Source organism: Sinocyclocheilus anshuiensis, unplaced genomic scaffold (assembly GCF_001515605.1).
Source record: "Sinocyclocheilus anshuiensis isolate Anshui unplaced genomic scaffold, SAMN03320099.WGS_v1.1 scaffold272, whole genome shotgun sequence".
In the NCBI taxonomy this organism is placed as follows: domain Eukaryota; kingdom Metazoa; phylum Chordata; class Actinopteri; order Cypriniformes; family Cyprinidae; genus Sinocyclocheilus; species Sinocyclocheilus anshuiensis.
The window spans coordinates 1,588,920-1,604,360 of record NW_015554117.1 but is presented as its reverse complement, the minus strand read 5'-3'; the positions used below and the strand labels follow the sequence as shown (position 1 = coordinate 1,604,360).

The window sequence follows — 15,441 nt, the reverse complement described above, 5'->3', positions numbered from 1 at the left end:
ATTGATATGCAGGCTAACGCAGTTATTAATGCAGTCTAGCGCAGTTATTAGAGAGAGAGAGATTAAGTGCATTTGAATACTTGCGTCTGTGCGTCTCTCAGCAGTATTCAGCAGCAGCGTCTAATTATAACGAATCTTTAAATTGAACTACTTCAAGAACCTCACTACTGAGAAATGTAGCTTTTCAGCTGTAAAACTATTTTATTGATTAATTCGCGGGGCAGCCGTGCAGCTCTGACAACAAGTTTCTGGTCGCGTCTCCGTGTGTGTGTGCGAGTGCGTGTCTGTACTGTGTGTGCATCTGTGAGAGAGATCGGAAGAAAGAAAACGTGATTTCGGTACATAAAAAAAGTTGAAGACATGGAAATAGTTTGTCATTTTTACCCTATTTGTTATATTTATTTGCTCAATGTCTTCTGGGGTTTTGGTTCTTTTACTGTTGTATATATCCCATAGTATAACAAAAATATGATATATCTCTTCATTGTGTTTGGGCCCCCCTGAATGAGCAAGCATAGGCATGTGCCTAGAATGCCTATGCGTAAATCCTGCCTTGATTGTGAGATCTAAACACAGAATTGCGATAAAAAAGTCAGAATTACGAGATCTAAACTCCGAATTCCGACAAAAAAGTAAGAATTGGGAGATCTAAACTCCGAATTCCGACAAAAAAGTCAGAATTACGAGATCTAAACTCCGAATTCCGACAAAAAAGTAAGAATTGGGAGATCTAAACTCCGAATTCCGACAAAAAAGTCAGAATTACGAGATCTAAACTCCGAATTCCGACAAAAAAGTCAGAATTGCGAGATGTAAACTCCAAATTCCGACAAAAAAGTCAGAATTGCGAGATCTAAACTCAGAATTACGAGATCTAAACTCAGAATTGCAACAAAAAAGTCAGAATTGCGAGATGTAAACTCCGAATTCCGACAAAAAAGTCAGAATTGCAAGATCTAAACTCAGAATTCCGACAAAAAACTCAGAATTACGAGATCTAAACTCAGAAGTGCAACAAAAAAGTCAGAATTGCGAGGTCTAAACTCAGAATTGCAACAAAAAAGTCAGAATTACGAGATCTAAACTCCGAATTCTGACAAAAAAGTCAGAATTGCGAGATGTAAACTCAGAATTCCGACAAAAAACTCAGAATTACGAGATCTAAACTCAGAATTGCAACAAAAAAGTCAGAATTGCGAGGTCTAAACTCAGAATTGCGACAAAAAAGTCAGAATTACAAGATGTAAACTCAGAATTCTGAGGAAAAAATACCTTCTGAGATTGTGCAGCAGATCAGTGTGAGCCGACAATTGTTTGTCGTTGGAAACTTGTCATGTTGTGCCTGGTTAGGACAGTGTTAGATGAATGGACTGCTGAGGTAATAGAAAGTGCAATTGTGTTTTCTATGTATCGAACATCAAGATGATCGAAGGAATACGGTTTTAAAATCTGTCACACCGCCATTTTGCTAAATGGCTATTTCCTCAGAGAAAATATTGTGGTCAGCGTAATCCATCCTTTCTCTTTGTTTACTTTTCTAATATATATCAGGTTCATATATTGAATCATAAATCTGTGTAATATTCCAGATGATCTATAACGTGCGTGTAATTTGGTAGTAGGCTTTAGTATTTTCGCTACAGGTACACAGGAACAGCCGGAGAGATTATTCAGATTTATTGCAGTACACGAGGAAGCAGCTGCGGTTTGTCAGGAAAGGCTTAAATTTCATTCGCCGAGATCAAAAACATGATGCTTGAAAGATCCTGTGAAATATTAATAAATCTGCCCCTGGAAGGCGATCTCTCCTTTTTCTCCATTTCTGTTTGTGAGTTTCTCTTCATTAAGTGGGTTTATGAACATGACGGATACATTTGGTGCATTTGTAGGAGCTCTGGGTTGAATGTGAATGTTGCTGCCTATAGTAGACTCACATTGATGTTTACATTTTGCTACATTATCATGCTTGCTGGAGTACATGGGATCTTTTATTAGTGGTGAAACGCAATCATTTAGCGTTTGGGCTACAGAACATGACTGTTCTGAATGTGTCGCACAGGTTCGTGACTGAAGGACAAAACCGACTCTGTGACTCCATCTCAAGTGCTAACATCTTTTTGTGTACAATTCTTTACTCTCAAGTGATCTGTTCTATTTTTGTTATATCTATATCTATATCTATATCTATATCTATATATATTGGGAATTGTGTTTGCTGATTCTCTGATGTAGAGATTCTGTAGGATGTTGATCATCATTGACGTGGTACTACAGATGACTTTTGTTGACATTTGTTGATATTCCAGTTTCTTGCAGTTTTGTGGGGAAAATAAAAATGTGAGAAAATGCTTACGGCTGTATAAAAACATTTTCCCTTTTTTCTTGACATGGAAACCGTTGTGGTGTGGTATGAAATCTTTCCAAACATTATTAAAAACATGGAATAAATCCACCTGTCTTTGAGAATTAATGACTTTGTTGAGGCAACTTTTCCTACTTGGTAAAGCCTTCCAACTTCCAGGAAGTGTTATTTTAGTATCACTAATAGTTATAGTTGTTGTTGTGCATTTTTTGCCATTTTATCTATTTTATTTTAATTTAATTTAATTTCTTATTTTAAATGTCTAGGTAACGATACACCAGTAAGGCTCCAATAAGGTTAATAAATGCTGTAAAAATATATTGCTCATTATTAATTCATGTTAATTAATGCATTAACTAATGTTAACAAATGACCTTATTGTAAAGTGTTACCATATCATTTTGATTAATTTTTTATTTCAGTTTTAGTTATTTTAGTAGTTCAAGTTAAACTAAACAAAAATGAGAAATGTTGCCTTGGCAACAAGCTGAAATAAAATAAGCTTAAGTGTACATTTTATTTCAGTTAATGTTTATTTCAACTAATAAAATAAGTTTGTTGTTTAGTTTAAATTTTATACTTATAAAATAATTTAACATTTTTCAGTTAACATTTATTTCAAATTATAAGTAATTTTTTTTTTGTTTGTTTGTTTTGTTTAAAGGGCAACTATTATAACCCATTTTTATAAGTAATATAAGTCTCAGGTGTCCCCAGACTATGTCTGTGAAGTTTCAACTAAAAAAAACCCCACAGATAATTTATTATATCATTTTGAAAATGCCCATTTTAAGTGGAAGCAGAAACACACTGTTTTTGTGCCTGTATCTTTAAATGCAGATGAGCTGCTGCTCCCTGCCCCCTTTTCCAGAATAGGGCAGAGCCGTACCTCAAATGCTCTGCCAAAACAAAACAGCTGTTTGGTTTTGATTATCATGTGTATTGCACTGAAATCATGCATTATAAAGCCATATCAGTTTAAACTTCTTGTATACGGTTCTCTGAGCGCACAGAAAGCGGCTGTCACACGGCATGTGAGTACTAAATTAAGTTCTCTTTCATGTCTTATTGCGCTTAAATTGTCAAATACACACAAGTTATAGAAACACAGTATGGGAAGGTAAACAGCTGGGAAAGAAATAGCATGTTTATATTAGATCTGTGTTTTAAGTGACAGCAGCGTAATATACCGTACCTGCTGCTGTCTATGCTGTTAATATGAGCCAAACAATAAATAAAAACAGAAAATCACTCACTGCTCTGGACTGAGTAACTTGTATAGCATTAATAAGAAGACATTTCTAACTTGAATGCTGTTTTTAAATCTAGCGTGAAGATAAACACGGAGGATTGTGAGCAGCTCACTCAGGGCGCTGTCTCTGCTAGTACGCAGGGTTGCCAGGTTTTTTACAACAAAATCCGCTCAATTGCTATTCAAAACTAGCCCTGAACTAGCCCAATCGCGTTTCGTGTTCAGGAGGGTAAAATACCACAGACTGTATTAAAACATGGATGTAGCGTCCGTGACGTCACCCGTAGGTTTCTGAAGAACATTTTTTAAGGCTAAAGTAGGCAGAGCCGGCCGTCGCCATCTTGGCAGTGCGTCACCGCGCGTCACTCCTGGATAATCGAAAATGGACAAAGAGGCGGGATGTGGGTGGAGCTGGTTGCTGAAACCACGCCTCCTTGCTCGACAGTGTTGACACCAGGGGCAATCCACCTGTCACTCAAGTGGCCACGCCCTTAGGCGGGCCTTCATTTGATACAGGAATTATTTGAGCCGTTCATGCCAGACTGGGGAGAGAGGTGTTGTAATAATGTAAAATAAGTGAAAAATAATGTGTTTTATCGAACAACCTAGTATGAGAGCCTGTTCTCGTACACCCCCAAAACAAAATCAAGACTTTGTAAAAGAGGATAATAGGACCCCTTTTAAGGCTTAATATAATTTAAACGGATGAGTTATAAAAAAATTCTTTAAAAAATTTAAAAAAAATTTTAACATGGGGGGTCTATGGGATTGACTCCCTTTTGGAGCCAGTCTCTTGCGGCCAGTTGATGAATTGCAGTTTAAGTCACTTCCGTGTTGGTTTCAAGAGAGAGACCGGAAGGTTTCCGCTTGTAAAAAGTTTTTTTGTCCAGGTTCCCCTGGTAAAATTGGCATTCCAGGGGCTAAATATCATGTTATTGGGGTCCCTTCAACCCGCGGACATGAAAAACACCACACGTCAACAGTATTAAAGTAGCCCAATTCCGCGGGAAAACCGGGGACTTGCCAAAACTGCTAATACGGCATTGTCCGTCAACAGTCATTGGCGGGGCTTGTACAAATAAGTTTAAATTGTACTAACATTTATTTTAACTAATAAAATAAGTTTTAATTAATTTTTTTTGTTTAAATTTTATTCTTATAGAAAAAATTTACATTTTATTTTGGTTAACATTTATCTTAACTAACATATTTTTTTAGTTAATAATAACTGATTGGGGGTGCAACGTGCACAATTATATACATTTACACATTTGGCAGATGCTTTTATCCAAAGCAACAAAGCAACTTACAGTGGATTCAATTCATATATATTAATATCCATTCCCTGGGAATCAAACTCATGACCATGACTACTGTTTGAGCTACTGTAATGTTGGTTAATGGTAACGTTAAGGCAAATAAACACCTCAATAAGGCAAAGTTCCTATATTATATGATAATCAAAGAATGTGTAAAATAGTAAATCATCTTCTATACAGTAAATGTGCATTGCCGTTTTGTTTATTTACACGTCATCTTCCATCTTATGGACCAAAGTCAGAGATATTCCACTTTATATGGATAAGCATAAGTTAGCAAATGTGAATCTGCTTCAGTTTAATCCGTTATTATTGGCTGACTGGTTTAATATGACGCTGCTGAATAATGTCTGTTATTGTATTTCCCGTTTCAGAGCTCATAGCCAACAGCCTCCACAATGAGCTTCATTCATCACACACGAGCAGAATGAATTTGTGTGCGAATTGTTCATGCAACCATTCTTACGTAAATTGTTGCATTGAATTGCATTCGACAATTTGCGTAAGAATAGTTTAAATTCTGCAGAAAAATACTCAAACTCTGAAGCAGTGACAGACTGATGAACATATGAATGAAAGTGCGTCAGTATAATTTTCCATCACTCAAACAAATGCCTTGCTCTCACCCCCACACATGCACACACAGCTTGTGTGGAAGTGGGCAGAAGTTTCCATTATCTAGTTTAAAGACTCAGAGCATCAAACACGCTTGGCATCTTAAAAACCCCTGTCTCCTCTTTGTTCATATACCGGCATTTAGGTTTTTTTTTCCCCACTCTGTGCCCTTGTTACTTGACAAATCTGAAGCATTCATGAAATACATAAGTAAACCAAAATGCAGAGAGAAAGCAGGGGACAATATTTGAAAAATCTCTGTCTGTGGTGTTGGATTGATACTGTGTTGACGTGAAGGCCGTCGCCTGCAGCCATTCAAAAAGATTCAACATTGTTAATGGATTTGCGCTTTATAAACACAGATATAATTCACATATGTTACTGCCCAGACCTTTCGACGGAAGACTAAATCTGCCTGGCTTTGGGCAGAATAAAATGTATTGAAAATACAAATGGAAACCAAACTACACTAGCCATGTTTCCATTAAGAAAAAGATAATTTGCTGCAGTAGGAGAAACTTATATTCCATCATGCAAAGTCACATTACTTTTTTGATGCACATTGCGGAATTTATTCTGTAATTAAGTTTCCATTGTAATTTATGCACGTTTTCTTATTAGATAAAAAATGTATCTGATTCAGTTGAGCACATACGTTTTTTATGCACATTTTTAACATCTTGGCGTTTTACATGCAGCGATTTTTTTTATGAGATATCCCAAAATGCACATAAAAATTGCATCTGTACTCCATCCGTCTGCCATTGGTCATACAAGTGAACCATACTTTCTAGATCAGGTGATGCACAAGAGACATTTTTAGCTACTAGCTAATTTATTTGTTATTTTGAAGAATCTTTTCCTCAAAAGCACTGTGTGGCAATGTGTCTGCTGCATGAACACTATCCCCTGGAGCTTTTGTTTCTCACTCACTGATAGGATGGAGATCGTATCGCAGCAACTCTAGTTCATAGTCTTGCCCAGCATGAGACCTTTATTTCACCAGCCCAGATCATTAAGCAGCAGACCAGCAGTGTGCTCCATCATTTCAGCTGTGTTTCACTTCTGAACATTTATCAGCACTACATACACACACATGGCAAAGTCATGTGAGTGAGTGAACATGCAAAGCAAAAATAGCTACAGTATGTTCAAATACAGAACTGCACAGTATGTATATGTAAAAATAAACATTGGAATATTGAAGTCACATGACCTCATTACATTGCTTCAGTTATAGATTCGATTGTGAGAATTTTCTCAACAAAAATAAACAAGGTTTAAGTTTTAAAGAAGCATAAATTAAACATTTTGAGTGCTAAGAGTGTAAATACCCTATATCTTCATTAAGTTTGGTGTTGTCTACCCATAGCCATCGATTCTTCTCATCTGTCAGACCGATCCAGAACAAATCTATATATTTGGTTTTTAAAAAATACAGTTCTTTGCTTTTTTTTTTTTTTTTTTACAAAGTGTATTAACTTTTGGCAGTCTGACCAAATAATCTAGACAGAGATGTTAAAATAATAGTTACTACTTTCTGGTCACTAGAAATACACTGAAAAAAATGTTTTTATTTTTTTTTTAAGTTGTAAAGCACATTTTGGTACATTTTGAGAACATTTTAGAAAATTTACTTCAAATTTTCACATTTAATTATACTGTTTCATTGTAACTGTTTGTGAAATTTACTAGCAATTTCTAAGTGAAATTTTTTTTCTACACCTTTTTTTTTTCTATGTAGTAGGTCAAGTCTCTATGGAAGTCTGTTTCCGCCATGGAATTAAAAAAACATTTTTTTAAAAAGGCAATTTCGACTTTTTATCTCACAATTCCAATTTTTTGTTCTTGTAATTCTGAGTTTATATATCACAATCATGCCTGCAAGTCTAAGAGAAAAATTACAATTGCAAGACATAAACTCATAAATACGAGATGTAAACTTAGAATACATAATTTTTTATTGCAATTCTGAATCTCGCAATTATGACTTTTATTCTCAGAATTCTTGCAATTCTGTTTTTTTTTGGTTCTGCCAAGGAATAAAAAATGTAAATGCGACTTTTTATTCTCACAATTCTGATTTTTTTTTCTCGCAATTGCGAGTTTATATTTTATAGTTTAAGTTTTCTTCTCAGAATTGCAAGATTGTATCTCACAATTCTGACTTGATATCAATTTGGGTCAAAATTGTGAGATACAAACTCAGAATTGCGAGAAAAAAGTCCGAACTGTGAGATAAAAAGTCCCAATTATCTTTTATCTTTTTTTATTTTGTGGTGGACTTGTTCCACAAGTCCCTGTCTTTGGTTGTTCAGTGCACATATTGTGAAATACATACAGAGTACTCTATGCATACAGGAAAATTATATACTAATAATGCATACTGCATACTATAGAAATAGTCTGAGTTGGAGTAAGATGCGTGTGTGTGTTTTAACACTGTACTGGAGTGACAGCAGATGGCGAGCTTATGTAATTACGTGTGGGCGAGAGCAATGAACAGCAACACGTTTGAATTCAAGACCCCGAGATCATGTCATTCAAACTCACACACACCATGAAAATGTGTGGTGATTACACTAATCACATATAAGACCACTTTAGGCGCACACACACACACACACACACACACACACAGCTGTCAATTTCAAGTGCCCTCACACTAGAAGCCCCTCCACATGAGCATATTTCACCGTGGACGAAGCGGAGTCCAGCCCGGGGTCGTCACATGTGGTTGCTGCAAGCCCTCTGGACGCTTCTTCGTCGAATCCGCCGACCGCGCCGTTCTCAAGCCCACCGGCCTCCGCTCACTCTAGCCCCCGGCCTCTGCTCACTCTAGGCTAAAGTGGATGCACTCAATGCGTGTGTGACGCCTTTTCATTGACATTACACCAAATACACAAAATCATGTTCTTTTTAGCAACATCATATGACCTCTTTAAAGGCTGCTTCCTGTTTAATGTGTGCCATTTTACTCATATTGTGTGCTCATCTGTAACAGCAGAGCGTCACTGAATAATAATAATGGCAAATGCATGCTACCATACTACAATTTCTGCAGTATACAGTATGTATACTGAGGACAAATATATGATTTCATTTTAACGATTTAATACTTGTGATTATGAGTATTAACTATGAGAATTAATAATATAACTTACGATTACAAGTATTAATGATATAATACTAATACATCTATTTCACGTCATTATTTGGCCCGACTGCCAAGGGTTAAGATGTTTAAAAACGCAAAATAACCTAAATGAGTAAGATAATGAAGTCATATGACAACAATGTTGCATACTACACCCTTAAAAGTAATGTTTTTTTTTTTTTTGCATGGATGGTTCCATGAAGAACCTTTAACATCCATTGAACCTTTCTATGGTTCTTTATAGCAGAAAAAAAAAGTTCTTTAGATTAAGAAAATGGTTCTTTTAAGGAGAGTTTACTTAAAGGTTCTCTGGGGAACCAAACATGGTTCTTTTATGGCATTGTTGCGAAAACTGCCTTTTGGAAGCTATATTTTTATGAGTGCGTTCAGTTTACTATTTTATAAATTCTAAGCAGTATGCTAGTGCTCTGCGATCTCTCCTTTTCATTTCCCACTTCACAAGCGTAACAGTGACAGGAAACTGCCCTGAAATCATCTTCTCATTAGTGTCAGAGATACGGCAATGATTCAAAACAATTCTGGCAGACGAAACCCTGGTGCCACACCAGGACTCCAAATAAAACAACTGTTTTAAAGTGGATGCACTCAAACTCTCACTTCCTTCTGTCTTCCTAACACACACACACACACACACACACACACACACACCCCTCTGGCAGTGCTGTACATCTAAATAGCCCGAGTGACTAATTCCTGTGCATTTCAGCACTGTCTATTCTGGGCTGTTAGGATGGAGTGTGTGAATCATATAGTCGTTGTGGTAATTGCTCCTCTTTGTCTTCCCCCTCCCGCTCTGTTCTGATTGGTTAATGAGGCACGTTAAATGCACCAGCTTGTTCGTTCAGTAGAAGAGACAGCTGAGCTCAGAGGGGGACGTCAGATGGTCTTTTCTGTCTTAAACAGCTCTAAATTTAATCAGCCAATAGCATTTAGGAAAAAAGAATGCAGGCAATGTTTGTTGGCTCCATATATTTTGTTGCTTACTGCATCATTAGGTGTTTAAACCACTAATGGGGCGAGGAAGTTTTCGTTCATACAGCAGAGGGGCACATTACTGTTCCCAAAGGTCAAAATGTGTGCTATGCTGCTTAAAGTCTTAATGATTTAGTGTGTGTGTTTGCAGAAGCTACATGCTGCAGCCTAGCAATTATATGTTGTTTTTATCATACTGAAAATCTGTTCCTGATCCTCTGCAGTGAATGGGTGCCGTCAGAATGAGAGTCCAAACAGCTGATAAAAACATCACAATAATCCACAAGTAACACACAACTTTTGCTTTACATGGGATTAACTGATGGACTGGAGTGCTGTGGATTACTTGTGGATTATTGTGATGTTTTTATCAGCTGTTTGGACTCTCATTCTGACGGCACCCATTCACTGCAGAGGATCCATTGCTGAGCAAGTGATGCAATGCTACATTTCTCCAAATCTGATGAAGAAACAAACTCATCTACATCTTGGATGGCCTGAGGGTGAGCACATTTTCAGCAATTTTTCATTTTTGGGTCAACATTTCCATTAACTTTGTGACAAGCACACAATGTTGTGCTATTGAAACACACGGAAGCAGAGACCTAAAAGAGTAAAATGTTTAAGCAAATAGCTGAATCTTTTATTTACAGGCCTCAAAACAGTTAACCTCAAATGCTTTAAACAAGTCAGAAGTGAAATGCATAAATTCTCTCTGGCACGTCCTTCTGTTGTTTTGCTGATAAAGCGGTTATAAAATCCCCACAGAAGACTTTAGAATCTGTCAGAAGTGCGTGACTCGGGTTTTAAAGGTCATGGCTGTAAATTTTCACTTCACTAAAGATCTGTCTCTATGGTTTGCATTTTTCTAATGCAGTTATACTTTGGAGACATATTTGTTGAAAACATCATTAGAATTTAAATTCAACACAACACAGCATTTGCAGTGCACTTAAGCTCTGTAACGTGATGTATTTCTGACTTCAATATGATTGTTGTTTTTGTTGAGTAATTGTGTCACTGTAAATGTGTGTGCACGACTAGATTTTAGGCTATGTATTTGTCAGTATGATGAATGGGTTTATATTTGTGGTCAACGTATGTGATTGAGTTAATGCGTGTTTTGTCTTAAGAGTTAATTATTGTGTGTGATAGAATCAAACGCGCCTGTTTGCATGATGAATGTGTTTTTGTTGGTGTGATGATAGCATTATTACTTCTGTGAGCGCTCACTGGCGTGTCATGTGACTCGTGTCATATGATCATCGCTGTATAAGTAGCACGCGGCTGGTGAGTTGAGAGTTTAGTGCTGCAGGTGCGCGGAAGGACGAGAAGGACACGCGTTAGTTTCCTTGCGTCCGGTCAGTATTGAACCCCGCGCTGTCCCGTTACAGATCACCGTCCGTCTGCTGTCGCGATGCGTGCGCTCGCCCTCATTGTTGTGTTGGCGTTTATCGGCGGGTCTGCGGCCGACACTCCGGCCAACTGCACCTATGAGGACCTGCTGGGCACCTGGATCTTCAGCGTTGATAATGTGGGTCAAGACCGAACCATCAACTGCTCCAGCACAGGTCAGACCAGATCAGACCATCACAGCTATCTGAATCAGTGCGCTTTTGTCTTCCTCACGGAAGTTCAATTTACTTTCGGTTTCATGTTGAGGTCTTCTGTGCCTCTTTTTAAGTATCGACCTAATTTTTGGCGTTATACTAAAATTATGCATTAAGGATGGCATTAAGATATACTTTTGGCTTTTTGTATACTCTTAATAACACTGGTGGTACTGTGGTAGTACCATGGTGCAAGGATTAGCATTGCTATTATACTTTAATTAGTTACCATGATACTGAATGATTACCATGTTCATATACCGTTAAGTTACTCAAAGAATTCCATGTCAAAAAAAACATTGATGCTGTCTGAGAGTGCAAAAGTTTAAATATTATTGTCCTGTTTTGTTTTTGTGTAGGCCTATATGGTTTGCTTTTCAAATTGTATATGTTGGGTGTGTTTTGAAACCTAGAGAACTGCCCACAAATGCTTCCTATGAAGGCATCATGGGTGCATCTAAATATTCAAAAGCACATGATGTACAGAATGCAGTCTACATAGGCAGCTCTGGTAGTATTGCCATAATACTTTGACATTTACCATGCTACTGAGTGATTGTCATGCTTATATACCATGGTATTTCCAAAGTAACTACTTTATACTTTTGGCTTTTTGTATGTTCTTAAACACACTGGTACCATGGAACTAGTATTGACATTTATACTTTGATATTATTTACCATGCTACTGAATGACTACCATGCCATGGTTACTCAAAGAATACCATGTCAAAAACGGGGTAATACCATATTAATGTAGTATAGTATTTTGTCAGTGTCCATTAAAGCATATTTATCTTAATTGACAATGTTACATTACTACTTTAATGCTGCCTGACAGTACAAAAGTATCAACTTGATTTTCATTTTTGGTTTACATTGTTTCCTTTTCCTTTGTGTATGTTGTCTGCGTTTTAAAACCTAGTGAACTGCCTTCAAAGGCAGCATTTGTGAGCATCATAGGTGCATCTGAACATTCATAGCACATATGATGCATTGGCAGATTTTGAATGGCGGCCGATGTGTTTGCATAACACCAAAGCTACTTCCTTAAGTTTCTAAATTAAGCGTTTTTGACTTTTAAACAGGAAAGTCAGTGAAAACGGTGACCGTGGACCTGCAGAAGCTGTCTGTAGCTGTGGATGATCTCGGTCACACTGGCTTCTTCACTCTTATCTATAACCAGGGCTTTGAAGTGGTGATCAATGACTACAAGTGGTTCGGGTTTTTCAAGGTAAGCATGATGAGACACTTTTAGTCTCGAGTGACAACACATGACGGGTCAGCTGACTGAGGTTTCACAACAGAAGGGAAATTCTGACATCGGCTCTTTTGTGTTTCACTGTTCTTTATTGTACTGGTGTGTCTAGCTCAAACGTGGTATGATTGATTTTACACATGCAATCATCTTTTTTTCTTTTTTTAAATGACTAGGATCTGATTTCTAGTGTTAATTTAGTATTTAGTGATGTTTGAAAATGGCTTTTATTTTTATATTTTCAGCTTTCATATTTTAGTTTTAGTAATTTATATGCCTTTGTCATTTTTCGTAGTCTTTTTTTTTTTTTTTTTTTAAGTGCTTCAACTTATATTACGGTTACCTGCAACACTTTTTTTTTTTTTTTTTTTCTAATTTTAAAATTTATTTAACTTTTTATTTTTATATTTTTATTTCAATTACCAAAAACAATTTTTAATAGTTTTAGTTAATAATAGCACTGCTGAGTTCAAACATTAAGAAGTCAAGAGAATATGAATACTTTTGCCTTCATATACAAATTTATGAACATTTTATAACTAGACATTTCTTTTTTTTTTTTTAATCTAGTTTTTCACAAGATGTTGCTGGGGAATCGCATAAAATGTTTATTTAAACATATTTAAAAGCAGTTAATTCATATTAATAAATGTCTTAAAGGGGATTAAATATTGTGCTTTAACAGTAATTTTATTGCATTGAGTATTGTTTCTCTCTCTTTGTGTCTAGTATTCTCAGCAGGGTTCAGAGGTGACCAGTTACTGCGATCAGACGCTGCCTGGTTGGGTTCATGATGTTTTGGGGAATAACTGGGCCTGTTTCACTGGGAAGAAGGTGCAGCCCATCCCACCTCGAATCGACCACAATCACATGCTTGGATTTGAACACAAACTGTAAGTGTGTCAGCAGTCTTTGTTTCTCTATTGTGATGCAGTTGTCCTTTATCTTGTCTTGATAAGATCTTGTGTGATTTCATCAACCTTGAATAGTTGATGTATATGTGACCCTGGAGCACAAAAGCAGTCTTAAGTCTCTGGGGTATATTTGTAGCAATAGCCAACAATGCATTGTATGGGTCAAAATGATCGATTTTTCTTTTATGCCAAAAATCATTAGGATATTTAGTAAAGATCATGTTCCATGAAGATATTTTGTAAATTTCCTACCATAAATATATCAAAACTTAAATTTTGATTAGTAATATGCATTGCTAAGAACTTCATTTGGACAAATTTAAAGATGATTTTCTCAGTATTTTGATTTTTTTGCACCCTCATATTCCAGATTTTCAAATAGTTGTATCTCGACCAAATATTGTCCTATCCTAACAAACCATACATCAACGGAAAGCTTATTTATTTTAAAACTTTCAGATGATGTATAAATCTCAATTTTAAAAAATTGACCCTTATGACTGGTTTTGTGGTCCAGGGTCATATTTATTGGTTTGTATGGTAACAAACATCTTCTGATCTCTAGGCTCATGAAGCTGCCATACACAAACAACATGGAGTTCGTGAATCAAATAAACTCTGTTCAGAAGTCCTGGAAAGCGACAACATACAGTCTCCATGAGACCCTCACCATACAGGAGATGCTGAGAAGATCAGGAGGACATGCCTCTCGTATACCACAGTACGCTTACTTTAATTGGTGCAGTCAGGGCTTTGTGTAAAAATAAATAACTGATGCCTTTAAAACTGAAAAATAACAAGTCGTATTGGCGATTTTTCCTCTGCAGGATAATGTGTACTGAATATTAAGAGCAGCAACATTTAGTTTATAAGATAAATGGTCAAAGATGTCATGTGGGGTTTTTCCTCTCTCTCTCAGTCGTGTCAGGCCTGTGACGGTTTCCGCAGACAGTAAGATGGCAGCCGGTCTTCCAGAACACTGGGACTGGAGAGACGTGAACGGACTCAATTATGTTAGCCCTGTCCGCAACCAAGGTGTGTGTGTGTGAGAGAATAAGAGGAAATACTGCTAACAAACGGTTGCTTCAATCTATGTCCTGCATTGCTTAGAGTTAAGCATGTGATTTATATCAAAAACCTCTCGTAATCCTATACCACCTACAGTTGAGTCCTGGGAATAACTTCAGTATGCTACTATTGATTTATTGTGTTTACTCTCCAATCCAGGAAGTGTGTGTTATTGAGTGATGTAGCTTTTCTTACTATAGAACAGCCTGATAAATGATGCTAGAAACACTACCGGGAAATTATGAGGTTTTTGTCTAGTGTGTTTGGCTATTGTTCATTTTTACAGAAGTTTTCCTAACAAACTTAATGCCGTATTTATTTTTTTATTTGTATAAGTGTATAATAATAATAATAATAATAATTGTGAAGTAAGGTTTCCGTAGAAGAACCTCTGGATATTTAATATTTAACTTAATATTTATAGTTTAAATTTCATATAAACCATGGTTTCCTTCTGTGGATTCCTTTAGGCCATTTTTGCTATTGCTTTTATAGAATTTAGTGATTTTTCAATTGGCTTTTTTATATTTTAGTTTAAATTTTAAAGGGGTCATATGATGCTGCTAAAAAGAACATTATGTTGTGCCCCTTACCATACTGTGATGCCCTGTCCGGCCGGAGCGATGATTCAAAAACATTAAAACCCATTATAAACGAGGCATTCATTGCATCCAGTGAGGACATAATTATAGATTATAATGACTTCTGTCTTTTTACGCGTTGCGTTGCATCGCGCCGCGTAAACATAAAACCATGTCTGCATTTGTGATCGGAGAAATGACAAACAACAAGCCCTACTCTACACTGCCCAAAAAAAAAACAAAAAAAAACTTAAATATAAAAAAACGTAAATATAAAAAAACGTACTTACAGTCTGTGAGTCAGAACAGCCGG

At 36.5% G+C, this 15,441-nt stretch overlaps 1 protein-coding gene across 1 annotated transcript in view; it reads left to right on the top strand.

The window, feature by feature from the left end:
* Positions 1-10,967: 10,967 nt before the first annotated feature.
* The window catches only part of LOC107669915 (dipeptidyl peptidase 1-like), a 13,049-nt gene continuing 8,575 nt past the window's right edge, over positions 10,968-15,441 (top strand). Inside the window, exons 1-5 of the mRNA XM_016462351.1 lie at positions 10,968-11,269; positions 12,396-12,541; positions 13,295-13,458; positions 14,045-14,200; positions 14,399-14,514. Of these exons, the coding sequence (XP_016317837.1) occupies positions 11,116-11,269; positions 12,396-12,541; positions 13,295-13,458; positions 14,045-14,200; positions 14,399-14,514 (736 nt within the window). The 5' untranslated portion in view covers positions 10,968-11,115. The remainder of the gene's footprint in view (positions 11,270-12,395; positions 12,542-13,294; positions 13,459-14,044; positions 14,201-14,398; positions 14,515-15,441) is intronic.